This window comes from Oryctolagus cuniculus, chromosome X, assembly GCF_051225735.1.
Source record: "Oryctolagus cuniculus isolate XC-2025 breed Fujian yellow rabbit chromosome X, ASM5122573v1, whole genome shotgun sequence".
In the NCBI taxonomy this organism is placed as follows: Eukaryota; Metazoa; Chordata; class Mammalia; order Lagomorpha; family Leporidae; genus Oryctolagus; species Oryctolagus cuniculus.
The window spans coordinates 30,336,003-30,362,500 of NC_142888.1; the positions used below are offsets into that span (position 1 = coordinate 30,336,003).

Here is a 26,498-nt window from a genome sequence, read left to right on the forward strand (position 1 = left end):
CTGCCTCCCAGAGTGCACATTAGCAGGAAGCTGGATCAGAAGTGGAACCAGGACTGTAATCCAGACACTCCAATACGGAAAGGTTATCCCAAGTGGCATGTTGTTGTTTTTAAAAGATTTATTTTATTTATTTGAGAGAGAGCGAGCAAACAAGATCTTCCGTCCACTGGCTCATTCTCCAGATGGCCCTAAAGGCTGGGGATGGGCCAGATCAAAGCCAGGAAACCAGAACAACTCCTGCATGGGTGGCAGGGGCCCAAGTACTTGACATTGTCTGCTGGTTTCCCATAAACATTTGCATGGAGCTAGATTGGAGCCAGAGCAGCCATGCCTCCTAGAGTCCCTCCAGTGTGTTGCAATCAAGTGTTGCAAACCTCAGCTTAACTCATTGTGCCACAACCTCAGTCCCCCATGCTCCAAATGGCATCTGAACTTTGATACCAAATGCCTGCCCCAAACACATTTTTTAATGTCATCACTGATTGGTACATTCTATAGATCTTGACTTTTTTTGAAATCCTTCGGTGGTACTTTGCATATTATAAAGATAAGACAAACACATTATTTTACCTCATATCTGGTTAGTTAATTTATCATTTAATTTATGGAGAAATGTAGTAGTTTTGATCCAGAGATGTTATTTGATTCTAAAGTTTATTATTTTGTTTGGTTTGCATATCTTGCTCTTCTGACAAGGAGCTTATGGTTGTTTTGTTCAGCTGTTCCCAAGTGTTCATTTAGATAATAGGTGTCACAGCTCTTGCAGAACTGAATAAAAAAAGTAGCTTTCCATGCTTTGCCTAAGGTTTTTGATTCATAATCTCAGGAATCTGTTTTATGGACAAGCCTTCCAGGTGAATCTTACAGTTAAGGGAGTCAGTGAGCGGGAATTCCTGGTATACACCACAATGAGAAATTGATGATAGCTGGGATCTTTGTTTTTAAAGTGTGTATAAACTTTTTGCATACACTTTTTTTGCATACACTTCTGAATGAGTCTAAGACTTCTTGAATTCCTACTATGTAATCCAGATACATAGAATATTTTTAAAACAGAGAGTGGTCATTTAAAAATGAAATTAAATAGTGTTTATCCCCTTCTGGCTCCTGGTTCATTATTGCTTTTAAGACATTCATAGACTGATTATTAAGTATTTGCAAGAGCTGGAAATAAAGGCTGAAATACTCTGTTTTTATTTTGTTTTTAACATTTCTTAGTCTTAGGACTATTTGCTCTTCTTGTGTTTTAATTGATAGAACTTTAAAAAAACTTATGCAGTCCAATTCTGAAGAGTTTAAAAAGGAAACCACTCATTTTTTCTTTGTGTTATTACCATTGTCATCCTAGTCTATGACTTCTTTGTAAGTATTCATAGTTTCTGTAACATATGGTATAAGCAAAAAACAATCTAGAGGCTTTTTATAGGTTTTAATAGATTTTTAGAATTAAATACTGACTTTGCTATATTTTTGACTTAGAACTCAGTTTTTAATACTGTATCTTAAAATGTATAGATTATTAAGGTTTTTTATTTGCTTATGTTGCTATTTTTAACTTTTTAAGATATAGACTCACCTGCAAATGTTAATAACAACATTGATGGAAATTTCATCTGATAATGGCAAATAATATATGTGACTTACATGTTTATGCTCCTTAGTATGTTTGTTTATATATTCTATTTTATTGAAAGTACATAAAAGGTTTTATTTCTGTGTTAACTAATATTTGTACAGTATAGATGATGCTTACGTTTTACATTTTATATTAGCCCAAACTTTGCTCTATTGTTATTGATTTTTTTCATTTTCTATCATCCTTTGCAGTTCAGTTTCACATTGCCCACTTATATGAAACCCAGGTAAGCGTATTAACCTATTTAAAACAAATATTGTCACCTATAGCATGTTTTGATGAAATGAGATACATGCAGATAGTTTTAGCAGAGTGCTCAATACTACCTTTTATGTCAGTTTTATATTTTTTGTACTCTAAATGTGTTCAGGATGTTGCTTAGATAGTTAAACACAGAGGGCTTGCAAATAGCTATACTCAGGATTCCTTTTATTAAAGCCAAATGCCTTGTTTTCTTTTCAGAATACCTATTAGTGCTTATTGTAATACATTGTTTTTATGTAGTTTGACTTTCTCTTAAAATTGAAATATCTCTATTTGAAGGGCATGTTTGGTTTACCTTTTGATGTCATTACCATTACTTTCATGGCTGCATTTTTTTTTTTTTTTTTTTCCAAAAGATTGTTTGAATGGCACAGTGAGAGAGATTGTCTGCTGATGGATTCCCCAATGGCTGCAACAGCCAGGTTTGGGCTGTGCTGAAGCCAGGAGCTGGAAACTCCAATATGGTCTCCTTTGTGGGTGACAGGGGTCCAAGTAACTTTAGCCAACCTCCTGCCTTCCCAGGTGCATTAGCAGGAAACTGGATTTGAAGCTGATCTGCTGGGACTTGAACCAGCACTCCAATATGCTGGCTTAAACTACTATACAACAGTGCCAGCCCTGTGTTAACTTTATTTAAAAGCTGAATGTCAGCCCTGTGTCAACTTTATTTAAAGACTGTTTTGGTTTAATTTTTAGAACATTTTGTTTTTGTATATGGCAGATTTTGCTTAGTTATATGATTAAGGCAGGTTCACTTTAGTCAGTGCTATGGAAAATGTGAGATAAATAAAATACTGTTTTATATACGTAATTGGTAAGGTCTGCTCTTTGATATTTTGTCCTAAGTGTAACAATAAAGCAAGTATATATATGCTGTTAAATCCTGTTATTTGTATTATTATAAGGCATAATGAGATAGCTTGACAGAATTACCTGGGAAACTTTACAAATCTGAGCTACCATTGGGAACTTTAAAACATTACTATCAGATTTCTGCATCTCTTAATACCACCACCTGCTTTCCCTACCCACACACCCATAACCACTGAATGAGAATTGATATGTATCCAGATTGAGTTCTGATCTCTGTCCCGCCTTCATCCTCAGCTTTTCTAGTTATTGATGAGATCATCACTAGCTGAAGCAAACATTTTTTTTTTTTAATTTTTTTAATTATTTCAAAGGCAGAGTTAGAGAGGGGTTTTATATCCACCGGTTTACTCCCAAATGGCCACAATGTCCAGGGGTCTGGGCCAGGCTAAAACCAGGAGCTAGAAGCTTCCTCTAGGTCTCTCACATGGGTGCAGGGGCCCAGGCACTTGAGCTATCTTCCACTACTTTCCCAGGAGCATTAGCAGGGAGCTGGATCGGAAGTGGATCAGCTGGGACTTGAACTAGCACCCATATGGGATGCTGGTGTTGTAGCTGGTGGCTTTACCTGCTAAACCACAGCACCAGCCTGATCTTTCTTTCTTTTTCTTTTTTTTTTTTCTTTTTGTCTTTTTCTTTTTATTAAAGATTTATTATATCCATTTGAAAGAGTTACAGAGAGAGGTAGAGACACAGAGAGAGGTCTTCCATCCACTGGTTCACTCCCCAAATGGCTGCAACATCTGGAGCTGCGCCGATCCGAAGCCAGGAGCCAGGAGTTTCTTCCGGGTCTCCCATGTGGGTGCTGGAGCCCAAGGACTTGGGCCATCTTCTGCTATCCCAGGCCATAGCAGAGAGCTGGTTTGGAAGAGGAGCAGCCGAGTCTTATACCGGCACCCATATGGGATGCTAGCACTTTAGGCCATGGCTTTAACCCGCTGTGCCACAGAGCCAGCCCTGGATACTTCTTTTTTTTTTTTTTTTTTTGACAGGCAGAGTGGACAGTGAGAGAGAGAGACAGAGAGAAAGGTCTTCCTTTTGCCGTTGGTTCACCCTCCAACGGCTGCTGCAGCCGGTGAACCGCGCTGATCCGATGGCAGGAGCCAGGTTCTCCTGGTCTCCCATGGGGTGCAGGGCCCAAGCACCTGGGCCATCCTCCACTGCACTTCCTGGCCACAGCAGAGAGCTGGCCTGGAAGAGAGGCAACCGGGACAGAATCCGGTGCCCTGACCGGGACTAGAACCCAGTGTGCCGGCGCTGCAAGGCGGAGGATTAGCCTAGTGAGCCACGGCGCCAGCCAGGATACTTCTTTTTAATGAGTGTTTTTAGCAGATTGGAATTCTGCATTTGACTATTTCGAATTTTGCATTCCATTGTCTTCAGCTTTTCATTGTTTCTAATAAAAAGTTGTCTGTTGGTCTTTTGGTTTAATCCTGTGAAGGTAATTAGGGATGAGGTCCTCTCCCATTGCTTATTTCATTTGATCAGTTTTGTTTTGAGATTTGATTATTGTTTGTAGCCATTTTCTATACTCTTGAGGAATTGTTTATAGCCATTATCTATACTCTTGAGGAACGGTGGTTTTTCTGCTTACTACCTGTTGAATTCTGTATGTAGTGGAGGCTTTAGCTTGTGAGTATAAAGAAAATTGAAAATATGTCATTGTAAAAATTATAAGAAAAGGAGAGGAGGGAGTGTACAATGATAGGAAGTATTATGCTCTTAAAACTTGTTATGCAGGGCCGGCATTGTGGCATAGCCGGTAAAGCCACTGCCTGAGATGCCAGCATCCCATATGGGGGCTGGTCAAGTCTTGGCTGCTACTGTTCCTAACCAGTTTCCTGCTAATGGCCTGGCAAAAGCGGCAAAACATGGCCCAAATTTTTGAGTCCCAGCTATATACCTGGAGACCAGGATGAAGCTCCTGGCTCCTGGCTTCAGCTTGGCTCAGCCCTGGCCTTTGTGGCCACTGGGGGAGTCAGTCAACCAGTGGATGGAAGGTTTCTCTTTCTCTTTTTCTCTTTTTCTCTTTCTCCATCCCTCCCTCCCTCCCTCCCTCTCTCTTTCTAACTCTGCCTTTCAAGTACATAAAATCTTGTTCCCTTTGTAAAACTAAAAGAATTTAATTTTTTCTAGTTAGCCTATAATACTTGCACCTATTTGTGAGGTGCATTGTGATAATTGAATACATGTAAACAATGTATAATAATCAAATTATGGCAAGTAACATTTTTTCTCTACCTAAGCATTATTTATCATTTCTTTTCTTTGAGGAACCTTCAAATTCCTCTTTTGTTCTTTATAAAATAGATAATTGTTGAGAACTATAGTTACCCTACTGTGCTGTAGGACATTAGAACTAATTCCTCCTATGTAATTGGATTTTGAATTTCATTATCCAACCTCCCTATATCCCGTTTTCCTCCTACACTTCCTAGGTCACTAGAGATCAACTTTCTGAGCTTCCATATATGTGTAAGAATATGTGGTATTGGTCATTCTGTGCTTGCCTTATTTCACTTAACATAATGTCCTCCAGTTCCATCCATTTGACTGCACATGATAGGATTTCTTTCTTGTTTATGGATAAATTATTCTCCAGTGTATATATATATCATATTTTCTTCATCAGTGGGTACCTCAATTGACTCCATATCCTGGTTAATAATGAATAGTACTGTAGTTAAAATGGAAGTGCAGGTATATCTTTATGCTAATTTACTTTCCTTTTTATATATATCCAGAAGTGAGATTCCTGAATCATATGGGTTTTTTAGGTTTTTGAGAAACTTCCATACTGTTCTTCATTATGGTTGTACTAATTTACATTCTTACCAACAATGTATCAGAGTTCTTTCTCTGCATCCTCAATAACATGACCTATAGTCATTCCAATAGGTGTGAGATGATACCTCATGGTTCTGATTTGTATTTCCCCGATAACTAGTAATGTTGAATGTTTTCTCGTGTACTGTTGGCCATTTGTTTATTCTTTTTTGAGAAATGTCTATTAACATGATTTATCCATTTTTTTTAAATCTTTTTTTTTTCTCTTGATATTCTGGAGGTTAATCCTTTGTTGGATGAATAATTTCAATAGTCTGCACATATTTTGTCTATTCTGTAAGTTGCCTCTTCACTCTTTCCTTTGCAATGCAGAAACTTCTTAGATTGATATTAGTGTATATATCCATGCTTTTGGGGGCCTTATCCAGAAAATTATCAAACTGTTCCTGCTATCTTTTCTTCTAATAGTTTCATAGTTTCATGTCTTAAAGTTAGGTCTTTGATCTTTGATAGGGTGAGAGGTAGCGTTTAGTTTCACTCTTCCTCATACAGACATCTGGTTTTTTTTCCACCACCGTTTATTGAAGAGGATGTCCTTTCTCCAGTGTATGCTATTGTCACCTTTGTTGAGCATCAGTTGGCTATAGATGTGTTGATTTATTTCTGGGTTCTCTATTCCACTGGTCTTTGTGGTGTTGTGTTTTTTTTTTTTTTTTTTTTTAATGCTAGTACTGTGCAGTGTTTACTATAGCTTTGGAGTGCATTTTGAAGTTCTTTGTTATGCTTTCCATTTTTTTTTCTGTTGCGGATAAATTTTTAATACTCATTCAGAATAAATAAAACAAAAAATCTCTGATAACAATCTCTGAGGATTCTATAAAAACTTCATAGAAAAGTGGAATTGAAAGATAAGTTTATATTGGTGCAGAAAGCTTTTGAAATCCATGGATAATTTTTTTGTATTGTGCATTTTCTACAAGCTTTTTGAAGACCCCCTCATATAATTTTAGGTAAGATTACACTATGGGCATATGATAAGGTTGAAAAATTTTAAAAAGCAAAATGACTTGTGAAGGTAGTGTGGTGAGGACCCTCAGAGATCACAAAATGATACTGAATTCCTTCTTCATTTTATTAATGGAAAGACTAATTCCTACACAGAGAAACTGCTTTGGAGCTATTTATTTTGTTAGCTAGCAGTAAACACTAACCATATGTAATTACTGTCAGATTTTTAAAATCCATATTCACAAATAATATCAGTATAAACTGGTTAAATATAAAAAGTAACTGTTTAGGCTTGAGCATTTGGCACATCAGGTTTTTTTTTTTTTTTTTTTTTTTTTTAATAAGATGTATTTATTTGAGGGTCAGAGTTACACAGGCAGAAGGAGAGGAAGAGGGAGGCAGAGAGAGAGAAGTCTTCATCCACTGGTTCACTCCCCAGTTGGCCACAATGGCCGGAGCTGCACTGATCTAAAGCCAGGAGCAAGAAGCTTCCTCTGGGTCTCCAACATGGGCGCAGGGGCCCAAGGATCTGGGCCATCCTCCACTGCTTTCCCAGGCCATAGCAGAGAGCTGGATCAGAAGTGGAGCAGCCCAGTCTCAAACCGGCGCCCATATGGGATGCTGGCACTACAGGCGGTGGCATCACCCGCTATGCCACAGCACCAGCAATTATTAAATCACTTGGAATACCTGCATTACATATCCAAGTTCCTGGTTCATGTCCTGGCTCCTCTGCTTCAGCATCCTGGAAAGCAGCAGGTGATGGCTCCGATATCCTATAAAAAACAGGGAGAGACCAAGAGGCAAAGAGACAGAAACAGGTCTTCTATCCACTAGTTTACTTCTCAAATGCCTGCAATGGCTTATATTGGACCAGGCCAACGTCAGGAGCCTGAAAGTCAATCCCAGTCTCCCATATGGGTAACAGGGACCCAAATACTTGCATCGTCACCTTCTGCCTCCCAAGGTGCACATCAACAGGAAGCTGGATTAGAACTGAACCGAGCACTCATAAGAGATATGCATATCCCAAGCGGCAATTTAACCACTGTGCCTATATATCAGCTTTTTATCAGATACTAGGAGTCACATGTATTTGACGAAATGTCCCCTGTGCACTATGGATACCTGTTACATATTTTAAAAATACAATGCAAATGAAAATCCCTGATTCTCTGCTCCATAGTGCTTTAATATCTTCTTTTTAAATATATAACATAAATTTTACCATTTTAACTATTTTTAAAAATGTACTTCATCATCCAAGAGTAAAACTCTGGCTCTCATCATAAATGATAACTTTCCCATTATCCTCTTTGAACAGCTCATGGCAATGATCATTCTTTCTGTTTGTGTGAGTTTGACTATTCTAGGTATTTCATATAAGTGGAATCATACAGTATCTGTTCTTCTGCATCTTTCACTTAGCATGATGTCTTTAAGATTCAGGCATGTTGTAGACTGAGAAATTTTCTGTCGTGTGTATACCATATTTTGTTCATCCATTCATCTGTTGGTGGTCACTTATACTTTTTAACAATTGTGACTAATACTGCTTAAAGATAGGTGTGTAAGTTTCTGCTTTCGTTTCTTTTTGACAGAAATCCAGAAGTGGGGGTTACTGGATCATATGAGAATTCTGCAAGGGTATTTCAGAACAGAAAGTTATAGAACATGTCATTTTGAAAAAACTATGAGTAGATTTCTTTTTCCTGACATTAGACTGAACTCATCTTTCTTTTTTTTTTTTTTTTAAAGATGTATTTATTTAAAAGTTGGGGTTGGGCATTGGGGGGAGATACCTTCCATCTACTGGTTCAGTCCCAAATGGCCTCAATAGCCAGAGCTGGGCCAGGCCAAAGCCAGGAGCTTCTTCCAGGTCTTCCATATGGAAGTCTCCTTGGGCCATCTTCCCCTGCTTTTCCTAGGCTATTAGCAGGGAGTTAGGAAGGAAGTGGAGCAGCCAGGACAGGAGCCAGTGGCTTTATCTGCTATGCCACAATGCTGATCCCCCTGAAGTTCTTTTAATTCCTTTCCACAGACTTTGGAGTACCTGTGTACATTAGTCCCAGAGCCAGGATTTTACTTAAGGGGAAATATTAGAGACGTTATTGCTAGAATGAGGAATAAGGCAAAGATGTCTACTATCTCCATTGCTCCTCATTATTGTACTACAGGTCCTAGCCAGTTTGATTAGAAATTAATAGCCTTCAGCCACAGTAATTAGGTAGAACATAACATGAAGAAAATACCCTTTTACAGCATGAGCAAAGTAAATACTTAGGAATGAACTTAAAAGAGATGTTGATCCTCCTTAATTTTTAAGTGTAACTGAGCATCTATAAAAATAGCAACAAACTTTGATAAGGAATTAAATAAATTGATAAGGAAAAGGTGTGTGTTGGGTAATTGTGTAAGGGTTATACTTTTTCATGTGTTAAGGTATAATAATAAATATATAGTTAAAAATATGATACTGGCATATGAACAAATAGATAGGTAGAACGTTCTAGAAAGCCCAGAAACAGACTTATGTACATATAGAAATTGAGTATATGATAAAGGTGGTATCTTAAATTCCTGGTACTGTGATGGATTTATTGATAATAGTAGTTCTGGGACAGCTAGGTAGCTGTTTAGAAAAAGATGAAATTAAAGCCATATTTCAAATCATTCATAAGAATAAACTTCAAATGGATTAGGGACAAGATATTTAAAAATTGATAATACTGAAATACTAGAAGAAAACATCATAAAATCCTCTTTAAACTTCATGTATGAAAAGCCATTTTAGTTATAAAAATGTTGACAAATCAGTCTAAACAAAGTGGAAAGTAATCTCTATATGATAGTGTACCACCATAAATTCATTGGACACTTAAGAAACTGGGAGAACATGTTTGCAGCATATACCACTGATGAAGGGGTGCTATCCCTAATATATAACAAACTTTTAGAACTTCAAGGTAAAATAAGAACCTAATGGAAAAATGGGGGAAAAGGCATTGAACAGATACTTCAGAAAAAAAATACATATAAAAGTAGTCCTTATACCTGGAAAAATACTCAAATTTACTCATCAAAGTTAGATAAATGCATCACTGAAACACAGTTTTTCACCTATGAAATCAATGAAAATTAGAAACGGCTGTGGGGAAACAGACCCTCTTATGCATTGTGTAAATGCAAACTAGTATTGCCTTTCTAGAACAATTGACAACAATTTTCAAAGCTTACATTTGTATTTACCCTTTTTTTTTTTTTTTAAAAAAAAAAGATATTTATTTTGGAAGTCAGAGTTACAGAGAGGGAGAGAGAGGTCTTCCATCTGATGGTTCATTCCCCAGTTGGCTGCAGCGGCCGGAGCTGTGCCGATCAGGAGCCAGGAGCTTCCTCTTGGTCCCACGCAGATGCAGGGACCCTAGGACTTGGCCCATCTTCTACTGCTTTCCCACTCCATAGCAGAGAGCTGGATTGGAAGTAGAGCAGCTGGGTCTCGAACCAGCACCCATATGGGATGCCAGCGCTTCAGGCCAGGGCGTTAACCCACTGCACCACAGCGCGGGCCCCTGTATTTACCTTGTGATGCAACACCCCTACTATAGGAATCTACCTTGAAAATATGAAAAAAAAAAGCATTATTTGTAATTGCATAATATTTGAAAAACCTAAAATATATGCTGGAGTATGGTTGTTCAAACCATGATGCATTTATGCAGTGTTACTATGAAGCTGTGGAAAATGAGAGTCTATGAATTGATGTTTATATACGGAATTTGTTGCTTTCTGTTTCTGACACTCTCCTTGCTGGGATTTTCTTCCTCACTTCAAGATCTGTGGTAACCTCAAAGTTTGCCCTATGATTCTTCAGGCTAATTAAGGTTGCTGATTTCTACTTGAGTACCAGCCAGCCAGGCATCAGTTGAGACCTGCCTTGAGGTGAAAGTCCAAGAAAAGGGTAGTTACTCATCCCGTGTGTTTTCCTCCTCTAAGTGTTCACTTTTCCTCTGGTTTTTGCCAGATTTTCGTCTCTCTCCAGTGCTTTCTGATCGTTGACATTTATATTTTGTCTAGCATTTAAAGCTGACTGTGGAATGCTGCTGTAACATTTACCTGTGGCAAAACTTCTATTTAACATTGTTGAGCTCATTTTGCTTTTATTACATTTGCAATTGTTACTTAATGTTCTATTATAAACATGTATCCTATATTGTTTTTCCACTTGTCTAGTGGCTTAGATCTAGGTTGTCCCCCAACTCAGGAGTAAATCTCATTCCAACAGGACCTGAGTGTTCTCCTTTACTCTCATCTCCACAATACTTGGAATTACTCAACTTACGTTTTTCAGTCTGAATGATAGAAGGTAGTATATCGCTTAAACTCAAATTTTCTCTTTTAGAGATGTACACTTGACATTTTTTCACCTTGTATGTTTATAATAGGGTTTATGTGCATCACCTATTTTTCTATCTATACTTCTTTTTATTTTTTTAATTTTAATTTTTTTTTTGACAGGCAGAGTGGGCAGTGAGAGAGAGAGAGAGAGAGAGAAAGGTCTTCCTTTTGCCGTTGGTTCACCCTCCAATGGCCGCTGCGGCCGGCGCACTGTGGCCGGCTCACCGCGCCAATCTGAAGGCAGGAGCCAGGTGGTGCACCTGGTCTCCCATGGGGTGCAGGACCCAAGCACCTGGGCCATCCTCCACTGTACTCCCGGGCCACAGCAGAGAGCTGGCCTGGAAGAGGGGGCAACCGGGACAGAATCCGGCGCCCTGACCGGGACTAGAACCCGGTGTGCCAGCGCCGCAAGGTGGAGGATTAGCCTATTGAGCCGCGGCGCCGGCCTATCTATACTTTTTGAGTCACATCTTACTCTTAGGATTTCTGCTCTTTCAGCCATGTTCAATAAATTGTTTCTCTTGCATTTTCTTCTTGTAGCTTTTACACTTTTACCTTTGATAGTTAGGTCTTCAGAGCAATTGTTGGTTTTTGTAGATGGTACAATCTAGACATGCAACTTCATATTTCTGAGTAAGATGCAACCATTTTTTTTTTTTAAATATCAGGGTTTTTTTTATTACTAATGTTAGGGGCAGTGTTTTGATGTTTTTTGAAATAATTCCATAAGGTGGTCTTCCTAAAATATAATCTGATCATATTATTTGAAATCATTTTGGAGTTTTCACTGTCTTATTATATCAATCAATAACTTAAATGTTTTAGTAAGGTCTTTGTGAAATAGAATCTCTTTCTGCATTTTCTGCTTAGCTTACCAGTATTCTAATCTTTAATGTACTCATTCTTCCATGGAAAGGATCACGCTGTTATTGTACATAGTATTCTTCACTGCACTGTAGTCCCAACAGTTCTGGTTATATATTAGATATTCAACAAATGTTTGTTGATTGAAAAATATAGTTGAGGAACTTGGCCCCATCCTTCATTAACCAACCCACCTTTTTAGGCCAGGTTAATTTTTTGGGGACACTAGTTTGGTTGATGAATAAAAGTCTAATAACTACTGATGACCTAAACAATTCTCTAAAATCCCCCTATGTTGACATAAAGTATTTATATACTTGTATATTGATAGCTCTGATTTCCTTAGCTTTTATCTCATTTGATCCTTAGAACAACTATGTAGTTAGAAAGATTGGACATTACCTCTGTTGTTTGAATCATTTTATTCATGTTGAATCGTAGTTTAAGTGACTTGCCTGAAGTTCACAGAGCTAGTTTTGTACCTCACTTACTCATATTTTTGGAAAAAGATTGTTCAGATAGTTATATACTGGTATTTATGAATAAAAGCTACTTCAATCCATTGTTCTGCCGAGTATGATCTAAAAGTAATATTTATGAAGTTTTGTTAACTTTTTGTTTTGGAGGAGTTGTCTTAAGCTTTATGACTGTAGCAATAATGGGTTTCAATCATGTTAGTACTTTGGAGCAGAGAAATATGGGTAAATGGTTTCATTTAGTTGTTATCCTGTGTAACCTTAAATATTGCAAGTATTGTTTAACCATTATTATGGAAGACTTGATGCTTTTAAAATATATAAATATTTTCTTCTTTTGTTTTTCTAAGATCATTTATTTGAGAGGCATAGTTACAGAGAGAGGGATAGACAAAGAGGTCAGTCTTCACCTGTTGGTTCACTCTCCAAATGTCTGCAATGGCCAGAGCTGAACTGGACCGAAACCAGGAGCCAGGAATTTCTTCTGGTCTCCCACATGGGTGTAGGGCCCAGGGACTAAGCCATCTTTCACACCTTTTCCAGGCCATCAGCAGGGAAGTGGGTTAGGATTGGAGCAGCCAGGACTCAAACCAGTACCTGTATTTGATGCTGGCACTGCAGGCAAATGCTTAATCTACTATGCCACATCGCCGGCCCCTATAAATATTTTCATAGGCCATTTTCTCTACCACAAACTACGTCTTGAAAACTGATACTTTAGGGCTGGTGCTGACGCCCTGGCCTGAAGCGCCAGCGTCCCATTTGGGTGCTGGTTCGAAACTCGGCTGCTCCTCTTCTGATCCAGCTCTCTGCTATGTCTTGGGATAGCAGTAGAGGTCGGCCCAGGTCCTTGGGCCCCTGCACCTGCATCCAGACCCGGAAGGAGCTCCTGGATCCTGGCTTCGGATTGGCACAGCTCTGGCTGTTGCGGCCAATTGGGGAGTGAACCATCGGATGGAAGACCTCTCTCTCTCTCTGCCTCTCCTCTCTCTGTGTAATTCTTTCAAATAAAAATAAATAAATCTTTACCCAAAAAAACGGATACTTTAAACTACTTTTGTATTTAGAAATTGTTAACTGCATTTTTGGCATGTGCTCTCTTGTTTATTGACTTTCTTGGGAACGTGGTATTTCTAGGCAGACCAATTATGGATTTAGAGGTAGCTTATTTCTCTAGCTTCATTAATGCTATTAAATAAAGTTCAGATCATTACGTCCTTAAATGTAATGAGAAGGTTGAGATGTTATTAACTACTGGGATTTTGTGAATTCTCAGGTCATATTTTTGTGATCTTTCATTTCAGTGAATGTTAGTTTTACTGGTATTAGGTATTCTGCAACATCTATTACTTGAAGCTGTCTGGCAGTGTTAAGGAAACACTTAAAATGTAATCAGTACTTTCTTCTTTCAGTTACTTATTCAAAGTATGCTAACACATTAGTATTGTAGAATTCTTAAAATATGAAATAGTTCTTTAAAGATTATATTAATTTTATTTTCTTCTCTTCTCCTACTTAGAAGAAGTATCATTCTGCAAAGGAAGCTTATGAACAACTTTTGCAGACAGAAAACCTTTCTACACAAGTAAAAGCAACTGTCTTACAACAATTAGGTGTGTAATATTTTACATTTATTAAAAGTACCTCTCTTTGTGTTTTTTTTTAATGTGCCTGGGATGGCAACAAAGGGGTCTTCAAAATGTTCACAGAAAATACATGTTATAAAACAGTTGTGCATGGATTTCAAAGAATTTTTTGTACCAAAACAAACTTACATTTTCAATGAACTTTTGGAAGTACCCTTTTATGTGGCTCATGTGTTCTATTCCTTTTCCTTTCTTTGCTCTGAATGGAAAAAATTAACTGAATTCAAAATATTTCCAGCCTCAACCAAGCATTGTATGTCTCACAGTCTATCTCTGTATAATTCTTTAGTGCTGCTGGTACTTTCAAATTCTCAGAATTATTCCCTAGTATTTATTGACTCATGGGCCAGAGAAACTCAATACTTCCTTTGTGACAGATATATACTTACCACTTAGTGAAACTAAGTGGTTGATTAAAGTTACTTAGCATTTAGTGAGCCTGCTTTTATAGCTTTATCTATAATAGTAACTGAAACATTTTATCTAAAAGTTGTAGAACATTAACACAATAGTTTCTTTAGGTAGGCGATTGTATTCTAATGTTGAACATGGGAGAATTTAGGCATTTGGATGTCATGTGTCACCATCATGGAGAAGATAATGAAGAAACTCCCCAACAATTAATATTGTTTAATTAATTGAGTTATTGTTCTTGTCTGTATTTGATATTTGGTTTGTGGTTTGTTTTTTGTCTGGGCAAATCATTTATTGTTAATTTTTTAACCAGATTCCTATATGAATGTTTGTAAAATGTAACTATGTTTGTGTAATTTAAAAGTCATTTAATGTTAGGTTTTCCATGTATCATGATATTAACATGTCATATGATTCATTATATAAACACTGCATTCATACATTTTTATGTATGAATTTTTTTAGTATTTTTAAAATTTTATCCGTTAGTTTTACTTGAGTTAAGAATTAATGGAGGCACCAAAATATTTGTTTCTAATGAGTTGTGTAGTGTTCAAGTAATGTGAATTTATATCTTTAAAATAAGTTAATAGAACAATAAAAAGGGTTTTTAATTTTTAAGTAAAAGAAACAAAGTGTGATGCTTTTAGAATATATGGCTTACTCATCAGCTAATATTTGAATATAAGTTTTTTTATCCATGCGATTTATAATTAAGTTTTCATTCATTTTACTTTCACTGAAGAATGTGTCAATTGCAAAGATGCATATATATTTTAAATTGTATAAATAGAAATAATTTTGGTTTTAGCTATGCCTGATTCATAAGTCACCTGTCCTCTTTGTCAATGGTTTATCATATTTCAGGGTAAATAAGTAAACTTTTCATGGTTTTGAATAAAAAAAATACTTCCCCTAATTAAGTCTAACTTATACCTGCATCAATCCTTCCTACTTGCTTGTCACTGCTGCTGAAGCAGTTCCTTTTATAACCTGTTATTTGAGGTCTTACTAGTAAGGTATGGGATGAACAGCTGAATACATGTATGATTTACTTACACATCCCTAAAATACGATAACTGAATCTCCTTAATTATTTTTGAGACAAAGTAAATATACTAAATATTAGAATATAAGGATCTTGATTTGTTATTTGTGCTATGGACCATATTCAAAGATTAAAACTAACTTTATACATTTGAATTGTCCTACAACTGACAAACCAGATTATTATATACTTTGCAGATGCAGAATATATAATACCATGATCTAATCTTTTGATTACATAGATATCTAATACTGTTTTAGTATTTGTACCATATGTATGTACTTTTCTTACAACTTTGTGTATTTTTTTAAACTGTCAAGTGCTTTATTTGTAACTAATGCCGAAGAGATAGGGATGTGCATGTTTTAATCTCATCTATCAATGATTAAATAGCCTTCTATTAATTCCATGAAAATAAGCATTGTATTAATAGAATGTCTTGGAAATTCATAAATTGCACATTAAAAGACTTAACATTATTATGTTCTTTGTTTCATAACTTGAAATTTTTTCAAATATCAAAATTATAGATGAGGTCCCCTATAGTTTGTAATCTACTAAATGTTAAGTGAATTTTCAAAATTATCTTCATTTCTGTTGAATAAAAAGCTCTTTGTAGCTTTGACCATACCTTACTATGAGAAGCAGGTTTTCTTGTGACAAGAATAAGCAGTTCGAGTTTGGGTATTCATTCTAAGTGAAATTAATAAATTGAGTGAAAGGTGTATTTTGTATGTTTTGTGTTTGGGGCTTTAAAATTAAGAAAATTAAGTCACTTACATAAATATTTTTAAATCATTTCACTATAGGTTGGATGCATCACACTGTGGATCTCCTGGGAGATAAAGCCACCAAGGAAAGCTATGCTATTCAATATCTCCAAAAGTCCTTGGAAGCTGATCCTAATTCTGGCCAGTCCTGGTATTTCCTTGGAAGGTGAGACTTAATTGGACATTTATGTTTTGCTTTTAACTGTTCCAGCTCAGAAATTTGAATTATAATGTAAAATACTAGTTTATAATCTGATCAGTTCATTTCTCCTTTCAGCAACAGCAATGATTCCTGGGAGTTACCAGTAGAAGGAAGTTTCTAAATATGGTGGTTTTCTCATAGCACAGTCTGGTTTAACATGGCATCTCTTATTTTGGTTATTGGATTCTCATTTGCATTGAATTATTGCTAGTTTTTAAAAAAGTCTTACAATTCTTTCCCCAGCCAGCTCCTTTTACTTTTGCCAAAAATATCACTTTTTCCCCTATTTAAACTTAAGTTTAAAGCCCTCACTCTTTGAATATCTAAGCTGTCACAGAATCTTCATTAGTTTTTTGGTTTCTTGTTTCTCCTATTTCTTACTTTGCAGTGCCTATTCAAAACCAATGAGTAGAGCCATCCTCTATTTTACTGTCCATAAGTGATTTTCCTTTCTGTTTAGCACATTCTTTGCAGATTCATATTCTGAGAAATTGTTCTCATCAATGCTATTAACATTATTAGGAAAACAAACTTCAGTCTATACTTGGGCTAGATTTGAAATTTTCTGCTGTTTTGTATTTTTACTTTCTTAAAACATTTTTTAAAAGACTAATTAATGAATTTGATAGGCAGAGTGACAAAGAAATCTTTGATCTGCTGGTTCACTCCCCAAAATGGCCTCAATAGTCAGGGTTGTGTCAAGCTAAAAACAGGAATCCAGAACTCCATCCAAGTCTTACATGTAGGTGGCAGGGGCCCAAGATTTTGGCCATCTTCCACTGCTTTCCCAAGTGCATTAGCAGGAAATTGAATCCGAAGCAGAGTTGCTAGGGAATGTACCAGCACTCCACTATTAAGCTGTTATTCAACCTGCTGTGTCTCAGTACCTGCCCTTTTACTTTTTTAAAAACTCATACTTACTCATACTGTACAGATTTATTTGAAATACCTTCCTCTTCTCTGCCTTAATCAGCAGTGGTTTCCAGCTTTTAAGTGACATGAATCACTAAAATTTCAGAATATTTATAGAGAATAATTACAGAGACCAAAATACGGTGTTTTGGCAAAGTAAAGACATTAAAATATTTTTGCTTTTTACTCTTAGCCTGTGATATTCCAGAATTAGTGAATTATCATATATATTAATTTGTTTTTTCCAATAAACTATTTATGTACATATTGTTTTTCCCCAATTTATTTTATTGAAAAAATTACCATATACTGTTTGGGTATTGAGACTCACTGATCTAAATAATTATGCATGTTAAAAATATTTAAATCTCTTATTCTTACCTTTCCTCTTTTGACCGTTCTCGTTTCCATCTTAAATTCTCAGACCAGTTGTTGTCTGTGCTATCCATCTGATGTGGCATGGTGACATTTATAATGTGTCTGCAATTCTCAACTAAATTGTGAAAGGTCCTTGAAGAAAGGGACTGTTTTGTTTTTCCTTTAGTGCCAAACACAAAGGAGATAATTTCTCAATAATTTAAGCTCTTACTGTATACCCATCAGTTACATCCATATCAGTTACATCCATATTAACAAAATGGCAAGTCTTCAAAACTTTAATCTTATTTTGCTATCTTTATTGGTCATGAATACGGGCTTTACCTTAGCCTGTGTTACACTATTTTTGATACTTAGTTTAACTGTCTTATGTTTTCACTTTGGTGAATTAAAGAATTATTGTTCTCAATGTTACTATTTGAGAAAGTAGAATTAATCTAATCTAGTAAGTCTTACCAACATATATTTTTGTTCCTAACTCTGTATTCTGATATAGGAATTCAGAGATCAAACTATACTAGTTGAATGGGCTGTGCATGTTGTGTTCAACTCTCAATACTATAATAGTCAAGTGATATGGCCTCTAATTATTCTTTTAAATATTTATTTGTTTATCTAAAAGGCAGGGTTACAGAGAGCAGAGGCAGAGAGAGAGAGAGAGAGAGAGATGTCCTCCATCTGCTGATTCACTCCCCAGATGGCCTCAGTGGCTGGAGTTGTGCCGATCCGAAGCCAGGAGCCAGGAGCTTCTTCCGGGTCTCCCACGTGGGTGCAGGGGCCTAAGCACTTGGGCCATCTTCCACTGCTTTCCCAGGCCATAGCAGAGAGCTGGATCAGAAGTGGAGCAGCCCAGTCTCAAACCGGCGCCCATATGGGATGCAGGCACTGCAGTGGCTGCTTCACCCGCTATACCACAGCACCAGCCCTACCTCTAATTATGTTAATAGAGTTTATTTTTTTTTTATTTTTTTAAATTTTTGACAGGCAGAGTGGACAGTGAGAGAGAGAGACAGAGAGAAAGGTCTTCCTTTGCCGTTGGTTCACCCTCCAATGGCCGCCACGGCCGGCGCACTGCGCTGATCCGATGGCAGGAGCCAGGTACTTATCCTGGTCTCCCATGGGGTGCAGGGCCCAAGTACTTGGGCCATCCTCCACTGCACTCTGGCCACAGCAGAGAGCTGGCCTGGAAGAGGGGCAACCGGGACAGAACCTGGTGTGCCGGCACTGCAAGGCGGAGGATTAGCCTAGTGAGCCGCGGTGCGGGCTGTTAATAGAGTTTATAATACAACTTTCTTTAACACCCACAAGGCAGACAATAATCTAGATGATTGAAGTGTTAGTTACAATATACATTACAATTGATATGTATACACACCTAAATATATTAGCTTATTAAGTTTTTTTAAACTTTGCTTTGTTAAATAGCCTATCCTTTCAGCAAGTAAATTTAATAAGTTTTAATATTAATGGAATTTTCTTGACTTTTTTTTTTCCCCTCCCTCTTAGGTGCTATTCAAGTATTGGGAAAGTTCAGGATGCCTTTATATCTTACAGGCAGTCTATTGATAAATCAGAAGCAAGTGCAGATACATGGTGTTCAATAGGGTAAGACTTTGTATTAAGAAAATGATAATTTAATTATTACCAAAAGCTGATTGCTTTACCTATAATGTACTTTATAGTTTACAATATGCTGTGAAACTAAGCAGTTGTTCTTCATTGATTTAATTTTTCTTCCCAGTGTGCTATATCAACAGCAAAATCAGCCTATGGATGCTTTACAGGCCTATATTTGTGCTGTACAATTGGACCATGGCCATGCTGCAGCCTGGATGGACCTAGGCACTCTCTATGAATCCTGCAACCAGCCTCAGGATGCCATTAAATGCTACTTAAATGCAACTAGGAGCAAAAGTTGTAGTAATACCTCTGCACTTGCAGCACGAATTAAGTATTTACAGGTAAAATTCTTAAATAGCAATTTTTTTAAGGCCACATATATACTCAGGACACTCAGGCAGGAGGAGGGTGGATGGAAAGTTTGTCTAGTTGTGTTTTAATGTCTTAAAATCTGTTTCCATATTTTGTAAACATACCATAGCTTGTAATATTATTTTACTTTTCATTTTAACTTAGATATGCAGTATTTTAAAAGATGCTCTTTTGCGCATTTACGCTGTTGATGCATATTAATTTACATAATTTTTTTCTATGTACTGTCTACATTTTTAAGTTGTCATAGCATTTTAGAGAAAAGAACACGAACACTGTCTTTCACTCTTGCTTGGAGTTTCATGAGAAGACAGCTATGAGAACTCTGAAAACAGAGCTCAGCTTTGTTTTGATTCTCACAAAGGTTTATATTCTGGTTACCCTCTTTATACTTAGTATCTTTCTAAATCCCCCAATTTAGAATCTATTTTCTTTTAAAAACAATTAGCTATAGCATTTAGGAAGATTTAGTGGACTTGCTCTTACTCAAGTAGGCTTGTGTTAAATTTGCTTTTTACATAATTTTTCCTAGGCTCAGTTGTGTAACCTTCCACAAGGTAGTCTACAGAATAAAACTAAATTACTTCCTAGTATTGAGGAGGCATGGAGCCTACCAATCCCCGCAGAGCTTACCTCCAGGCAGGGTGCCATGAACACAGCACAGCAGGTGAGAAGTTGGGTTATGTTCTGCAGGTGCCCAGCTTTAAGGGTTCTTTTCAATCTGTAGTGGTCGAGCTTATTTTACTGAGAACAGGAGGCTTTTATTAATGAAAAGCCCTTTGACTTAATTGCAAAGGGAATTTAGAACAAAATAAAATTCCCTCTGATATGGGAAGAAATTTTGGGTTACCAACTTAGAACCTTTGTGTATTTTCATGACTTTAAGGCGATTTCTTAAAATAATGCTGCAGTGGTTTGTTTAATTTTTAAAGCAGTTTTTCAAAGGAAGGTACACATTCCTCCATTGATGATTCGTTTGATTTTGATTTTCAATAATTGCAATCAGCGATGTCCACAAAGCTTTGAAAAGTATTCCGCTTGTAAAGTTTTATAATTTGAAGGAATGAATTAAGAATATATAGAACCCTATTTTTGTCTTCCTTCTGTGATTCTTAGGCATGTAAACCTCATCATCCAAATACTGAACCTGTAGTAGGCCTCAGTCAAACACCAATTTCACAGCAATCCTTGCCACTACACATGATTCCTTCTAGCCAAGTAGATGACCTGTCCAGTCCTGCCAAGAGGAAAAGAACATCTAGTCCAACAAAGGTATATGTTTTAGAGAAATAGAAAATCCCAGTCAAAAAAGAATCTCCAACTGCCCTGAAATTGTGCAGTTTTTGAAATCTCTTGTCCTTTATTTTAAATCTGTGGACATCAAAGAGTGAAAGGTTTGAAATTTTCCATCCCAAACTTTTAACATCATATTAAATATAGAAAGTAGGGATAAATTTGCATTCATCAAGTCATTTTATTCATCTCCCTGCCGTTAAGATCTCAGCACACTTTTCATCATCACTTTTTACTGACATTGAAATAAATTTAATGTTGGATCTAGTGGACAGTATTGTATTTAGGTTAGCTCTTTGGGCGATAGTTTAGGGGTGGGCCTTTTTGGGTGGCTTGTTACTGAAACAGTATTTTTTAAAATTTATGACTTCCAAGTTTAATATGCATGTAAAGTTATTTTTAAAAATAATGTTATAATGTCTTTTCTATGTAAATGTTCTAATTCATGGTCATTTGGCCTCCATCAGTCATTATTAAATATATAGATTTAATCAATTATTCTTTAATTTTCTTTTTTTTTTTCTTTCTTTCTTTCTTTTTTTTTTTTTTAAATTTTCTTTAGAATACTTCTGATAATTGGAGTGGTGGCCATGCAGTGTCACATCCTCCAGTACAGCAACAAGCTCATTCATGGTGTTTGACACCACAGAAATTACAGGTATGTAAGATACCCTTTGGAGAGATTTTGTTTTCTGTTAAAAAGCGTAAAATAGTAAGGTTTAAATTCTGAAAGTATTCTTAAAGCTTAACAACATAAGCTCGATTAATATGTACGTAAGTAAAATGAATCCACATTTACTGGGATAATGGAGGTAATTAATTTTTTTTTGCTTGTTTCGGTTTCTTTTTATAAAAAACAAGCAATACATTCACATGGTTTGAACTGCATAAAGTGTGATTATAGGGTATATTGCTGGGGTGGGAATCGTCTGACCCATGGACCATGTAAAGACTGCAGTATTATTTGGTCTGACCCTGCTAAGGTAACCATAGGCAGGACTTCAAATTCAATAACTCTATAGCAGGCTAATTTCAAAGTTGATAATTTTATGTGGAACACAAGTGTTATAAATATTCAATGGCCTTTTGCAGCAAAAAGGTTCGCTACCCTGGTTAGCCTAAAGTCCCCTTCCACTTCCTGCCCCTGCTCATTCATTTAGCTTCTAACAGACAACTAGTGTTACTAGTTTATCTTTATAGTGATAGGTTGTGTATATACAAGAAATATGCGCCCTCCTTTCTCTCATATTATTATTGTCCTTTTATATGTGAATGGGAAATACTGTGTACTGTGGTTTCATTTGTCTCCAGTGAACCATGCTTCAGAAATATTAAGTGAAAAATGCAGAAATAATTCTTAACTTTTAATTTGTGCTCCTAAGTAGCATGAAATCCTATTCCACTTTGGCTAGGCTGTGTGATCATCCCTCTGTCCTATGTATGTACACTGTCTGTATTTATTTCCTACCTGCCTCCTGTCAGTGGCTTAGTAGCCATCTCAATTACCAGATGGACTGTTGTCATGATACAGTATCCCTTGTCGTACTTAATAAAGACCCCAATTTCAAGTGTAGTGATGCTGGCAATTCATAAATTCCAAAGAGAAATTGTAAAGTGATTCCCTTAAGTGTAAAGTTGAAAGTTCTCTGTAAGAGAAGGAAACAAAAAATCGTATGCTGAGGTTGCTAATATCCACGGTAAGGACGTATCTTCTATCCATGAAATTATGAAAATAAAAAAATGAATATGCGCTAATCTTGCTGGTGACACCTCAAACTACAGAAAACTTATCTTTATAGTGCATGATAGTGTTTGGGTAAGATGGAAAATGCATTAAATTTGTATATGGAAAATACTAACAGAAAATGTGTTCCAAGTGATATCAGAAGTGCTGTCACAGAAAATATAGGGTTCAGTTACTATCTGTAGTATGAGGAGCCCACAGTGAAACTTGGAAGGTATCCACCATTGATAAGAAAGAACTACTGCATGCTGTTGGCATTGTATTTTTTATTTTATTTTATTTTTTATTTTTTGACAGGCAGAGTGGACAGAGAGAGAGAGAGACAGAGAGGAAGGTCTTCCTTTGCCGTTGGTTCACCCTCCAATGGCCGCTGCGGCTGGTGCACTGCAGCCGGCGCACCGCGCTGATCCGAAGCCAGGAGCCAGGTGCTTCTCCTGGTCTCCCATGGGGTGCAGGGCCCAAGCACCTGGGCCATCCTCCACTGCACTCCCGGGCCACAGCAGAGAGCTGGCCTGGAAGAGGGGCAACCGGGACAGAATCCGGCTCCCCGCCCGGGACTAGAACCCGGTGTGCCGGTGCCGCAAGGCAGAGGATTAGCCTAGTGAGCCGCGGCACCGGCTGGCATTGTATTTTACAAACCTACTATATCTGTATATTAAAAACTTGTTCTTTCGTCGTTATATCATCTTCAGTATCATATCTTTATTTAAGCAGATCACATTCAGGTTGTCTTCAAACTTTTCCAATTCCAAATAGTGCAGTTTTGAGCATACATGTCATTATTTTTTTAGCTTGAGGAGCTTTCTGTGTGAATACTAAAAAATACTGTATTTATCCGTAAAATTTCATGCCCATCTCTCTGAAAAGATCACATTATAGTAAACTTTATTCAAGCTTTTTAAAGGACTTCATCTTGAGGTTAATGATTGTTGGTCAGAAATCAGTATCTTTAACCAGGTAGCTATTCTGAGTTCTATCTAGTCATTTCAGTGGAAGGTTGCTTAGAATAGTGAGCCTGTTTCTTAGATATGTCTTTGACTATATTCTCCTTTTTTCTTCTTCTAGCACTTGGAACAGCTCCGTGCAAATAGAAATAATTTAAATCCAGCACAGAAACTGATGCTGGAACAGCTGGAAAGTCAGTTTGTCTTAATGCAACAACACCAAGTGTGTATAGCATTTTTTTCCCTAAAGTTTGTTAGCATTTTGAGTATTTTTATTCAATATCACATTATTTTAGAGCATATTCGTGCCTACTACTCCCTTATACTTTTTATGGAATATAATAATCAGTTTCTTAAATTGGTGTTAATGGATAGAGGTTTGGTGTTTTTTTTTTTTGTTTGTTTTTTGGTTTTTGGTTTTTTTTTGGACAGGCAGAGTGGACAGTGAGAGAGTCAGGGAGAAAGGTCTTCCTTTACCATTGATTCACCCTCCAATGGCCGCTGCGGCTGGTGCACCGCGCTGAGCCAGGTGCTTCTCCTGGTCTCCCATGCACGCGCAGGGCCCAAGCACTTGGGTCATCCTCTACTGCACTCCCGGGCCACAGCAGAGAGCTGGACTGGAAGAGGGGCAACCGGGACGGAATCTGGTGCCCCGACCGGCACTAGAACCTGGTGTGGGGGCGCCGCAGGCGGAGGATTAGCCTAGTGAGCCATGTCGCCGGCCGGTAATGGACAGAGGTTTTTACAAAAGAAACAGCCATAAATTTAACTGTGAACACACACTTTGCATTTTACTATTTATATGCTACTTAACATACATTCTGAGGGTTTATTTACATTGTTTATTACTTATCAAGCTATCCTAAACTAAAATTAGGGCTTTTTAAAAAGTTTTGGAGGATCTGACAGAAATGTAGAAGAGAGAAATTTTGAGGTTCCCTATTTTGTGATTGGGGAAAAGATCTATAAATTCCAGAGTTGTTTCCAGTAATGTTCAAATGCTTGCCTTTTTTTCATTAATAGTGGGCTATTTCTTTTAAATGAAGCATAGTTCTGCTTTCCCTAAGAAGCTTATCTAAAACTGAACAATTTCTTATTTTTAAAATGTGTATCTTTTTACCTAGAGAGATTAAATGTTAGAACCAAACCAGAGATTTCCTAATTATTCACCTTCATATTCTGAGTTTTTTCTCCTCTGGAACATATGAAACAATATTTACTTTTTGTTTTTTTGACAGATGAGACAAACAGGAGTTGCACAGGTACGATCTACTGGAATTCCTAATGGGCCAACAGCTGACTCATCACTGCCTACAAACTCAGTCTCTGGCCAGCAGCCACAGCTTGCCCTGACCAGAGTGCCTAGCGTCTCTCAGCCTGGAGTGCGCCCTGCCTGCCCAGGGCAGCCTTTGGCCAATGGACCCTTTTCTGCAGGCCCTGTTCCCTGTAGCACATCAAGAACGCTGGCAAGTACAGATACTATTTTGATAGGCAATAATCACATAACAGGAAGTGGAAGTAATGGAAACGTGCCTTACCTGCAGCGAAACGCACTCACTCTACCTCATAACCGCACAAACCTGACCAGCAGCACAGAGGAGCCGTGGAAAAACCAACTATCTAACTCCACTCAGGTAATAGAAGGACTAACTGCATCGTTGGCTTCTCACATAATGGTCCACCTTTATTTGGTTAGATACATTTCAAGAGGAGAATAGAAGTTTGAGGAAATGTTTTTATAAAAATGTTATAAATGTTACTACTACACTGTAAATGTTATAAAAATGTTATTACTACACTGTAATTCAGTACATATGTATATATTTTCTTTTTCTTTGTAAAATTTCCAGATGCAGATAATCTGGCATCTTTACAAATAAGAGAATACTCATAGACCATGTAACCTCCCCAACTCCCCACCACAAAACTCCTCAACCCCCGCACCCCCACAAACCCACTGTTAATTTACAGTGGCATAATGAGCACGTTTTGCTTAGTCCATTTTTGCAACAGTAGATTCAGCATCTGGATATGTTTGGAAGGTAGAACATGCAGGATTAGTTAATTAGAGTGGAGTGTGAGAATGGGGAAGTCTCAGCTAGTTTGACCAACAAAATTAGGTTGGATGAGACTGGATAGGATCAGCAAGGTTCAGAGTAAGGGAAGAACTCAAGATTGAGCTTTGGGGCATTTTGATGTAAAAGGCCAGGAAATTGAAGAATTGGCAAATAAGAATAGAAGAGGATTGACGTGTGAGGTACTAAAATCTAGGAAAATATGAGTGATGCCCTGTAAGGCCAATAGAAGTCTTTCAAGGAGGAGAATATGATTGAATAATGGTGTTAAGTTGGCTAAATTGATCATTTGAGGTATTTGATGACATTGTGGGGTTTGGGAAACTACAAAGCATATGGAAAATCTGACCCATGGCCTGTGTTTCTTTAATAGCCAGTGAGCTAAGGATGAGTTTTATATTTTTAAAGGGTTGCAACAAAGAAAACCCTGTAACAACACTGTATGACTTACAGGGCCTAAAATATGTGCCACCTGACTCTACAAAAAAATCGATCATCCAGTTGATTGTAGAGGGGTTAAAACCCTAATTATATTTGGTTTCAAGATGAAATGGGAGGAGAACATCTGGAAGTAGCAGGTATAGACAGTTCTAGCATAGAGACTTATAGTAGTGTCTTCTGTACATTCAAGGTGTAACTAAAGGGAAAGTAGGATTATGAAATCTGTTTTTTTTTTGTTTTTTTTTTTTTTAATTTAAAAGCAAATGGAAATGTTTAGTAGAAAGGGAGAAATTTACAAAGGAGGAAGAGGATAGTATTTTGGAAATGCAGTATCTTTTA

The 26,498-nt window shown here is 37.1% G+C and overlaps 1 protein-coding gene across 12 annotated transcripts in view; it reads left to right on the forward strand.

Moving 5' to 3' along the window:
* KDM6A (lysine demethylase 6A) overlaps window positions 1-26,498 on the forward strand; it is a 194,788-nt gene that overhangs the window by 127,367 nt on the left and 40,923 nt on the right. For 2 of the 12 annotated variants that reach the window (XM_051827032.3, XM_070066975.2), the window contains 10 exons: window positions 1,828-1,862; window positions 13,820-13,913; window positions 16,218-16,344; window positions 19,177-19,275; window positions 19,412-19,631; window positions 20,195-20,329; window positions 20,779-20,934; window positions 21,518-21,613; window positions 23,765-23,866; window positions 24,882-25,277. In XM_051827032.3, coding sequence (XP_051682992.2) covers window positions 1,828-1,862; window positions 13,820-13,913; window positions 16,218-16,344; window positions 19,177-19,275; window positions 19,412-19,631; window positions 20,195-20,329; window positions 20,779-20,934; window positions 21,518-21,613; window positions 23,765-23,866; window positions 24,882-25,277 — 1,460 coding nt within the window. The remainder of the gene's footprint in view (window positions 1-1,827; window positions 1,863-13,819; window positions 13,914-16,217; window positions 16,345-19,176; window positions 19,276-19,411; window positions 19,632-20,194; window positions 20,330-20,778; window positions 20,935-21,517; window positions 21,614-23,764; window positions 23,867-24,881; window positions 25,278-26,498) is intronic. The other 10 variants (XM_051827033.3, XM_070066976.2, XM_051827034.3 and 7 more) reach the window with 7 other exon arrangements.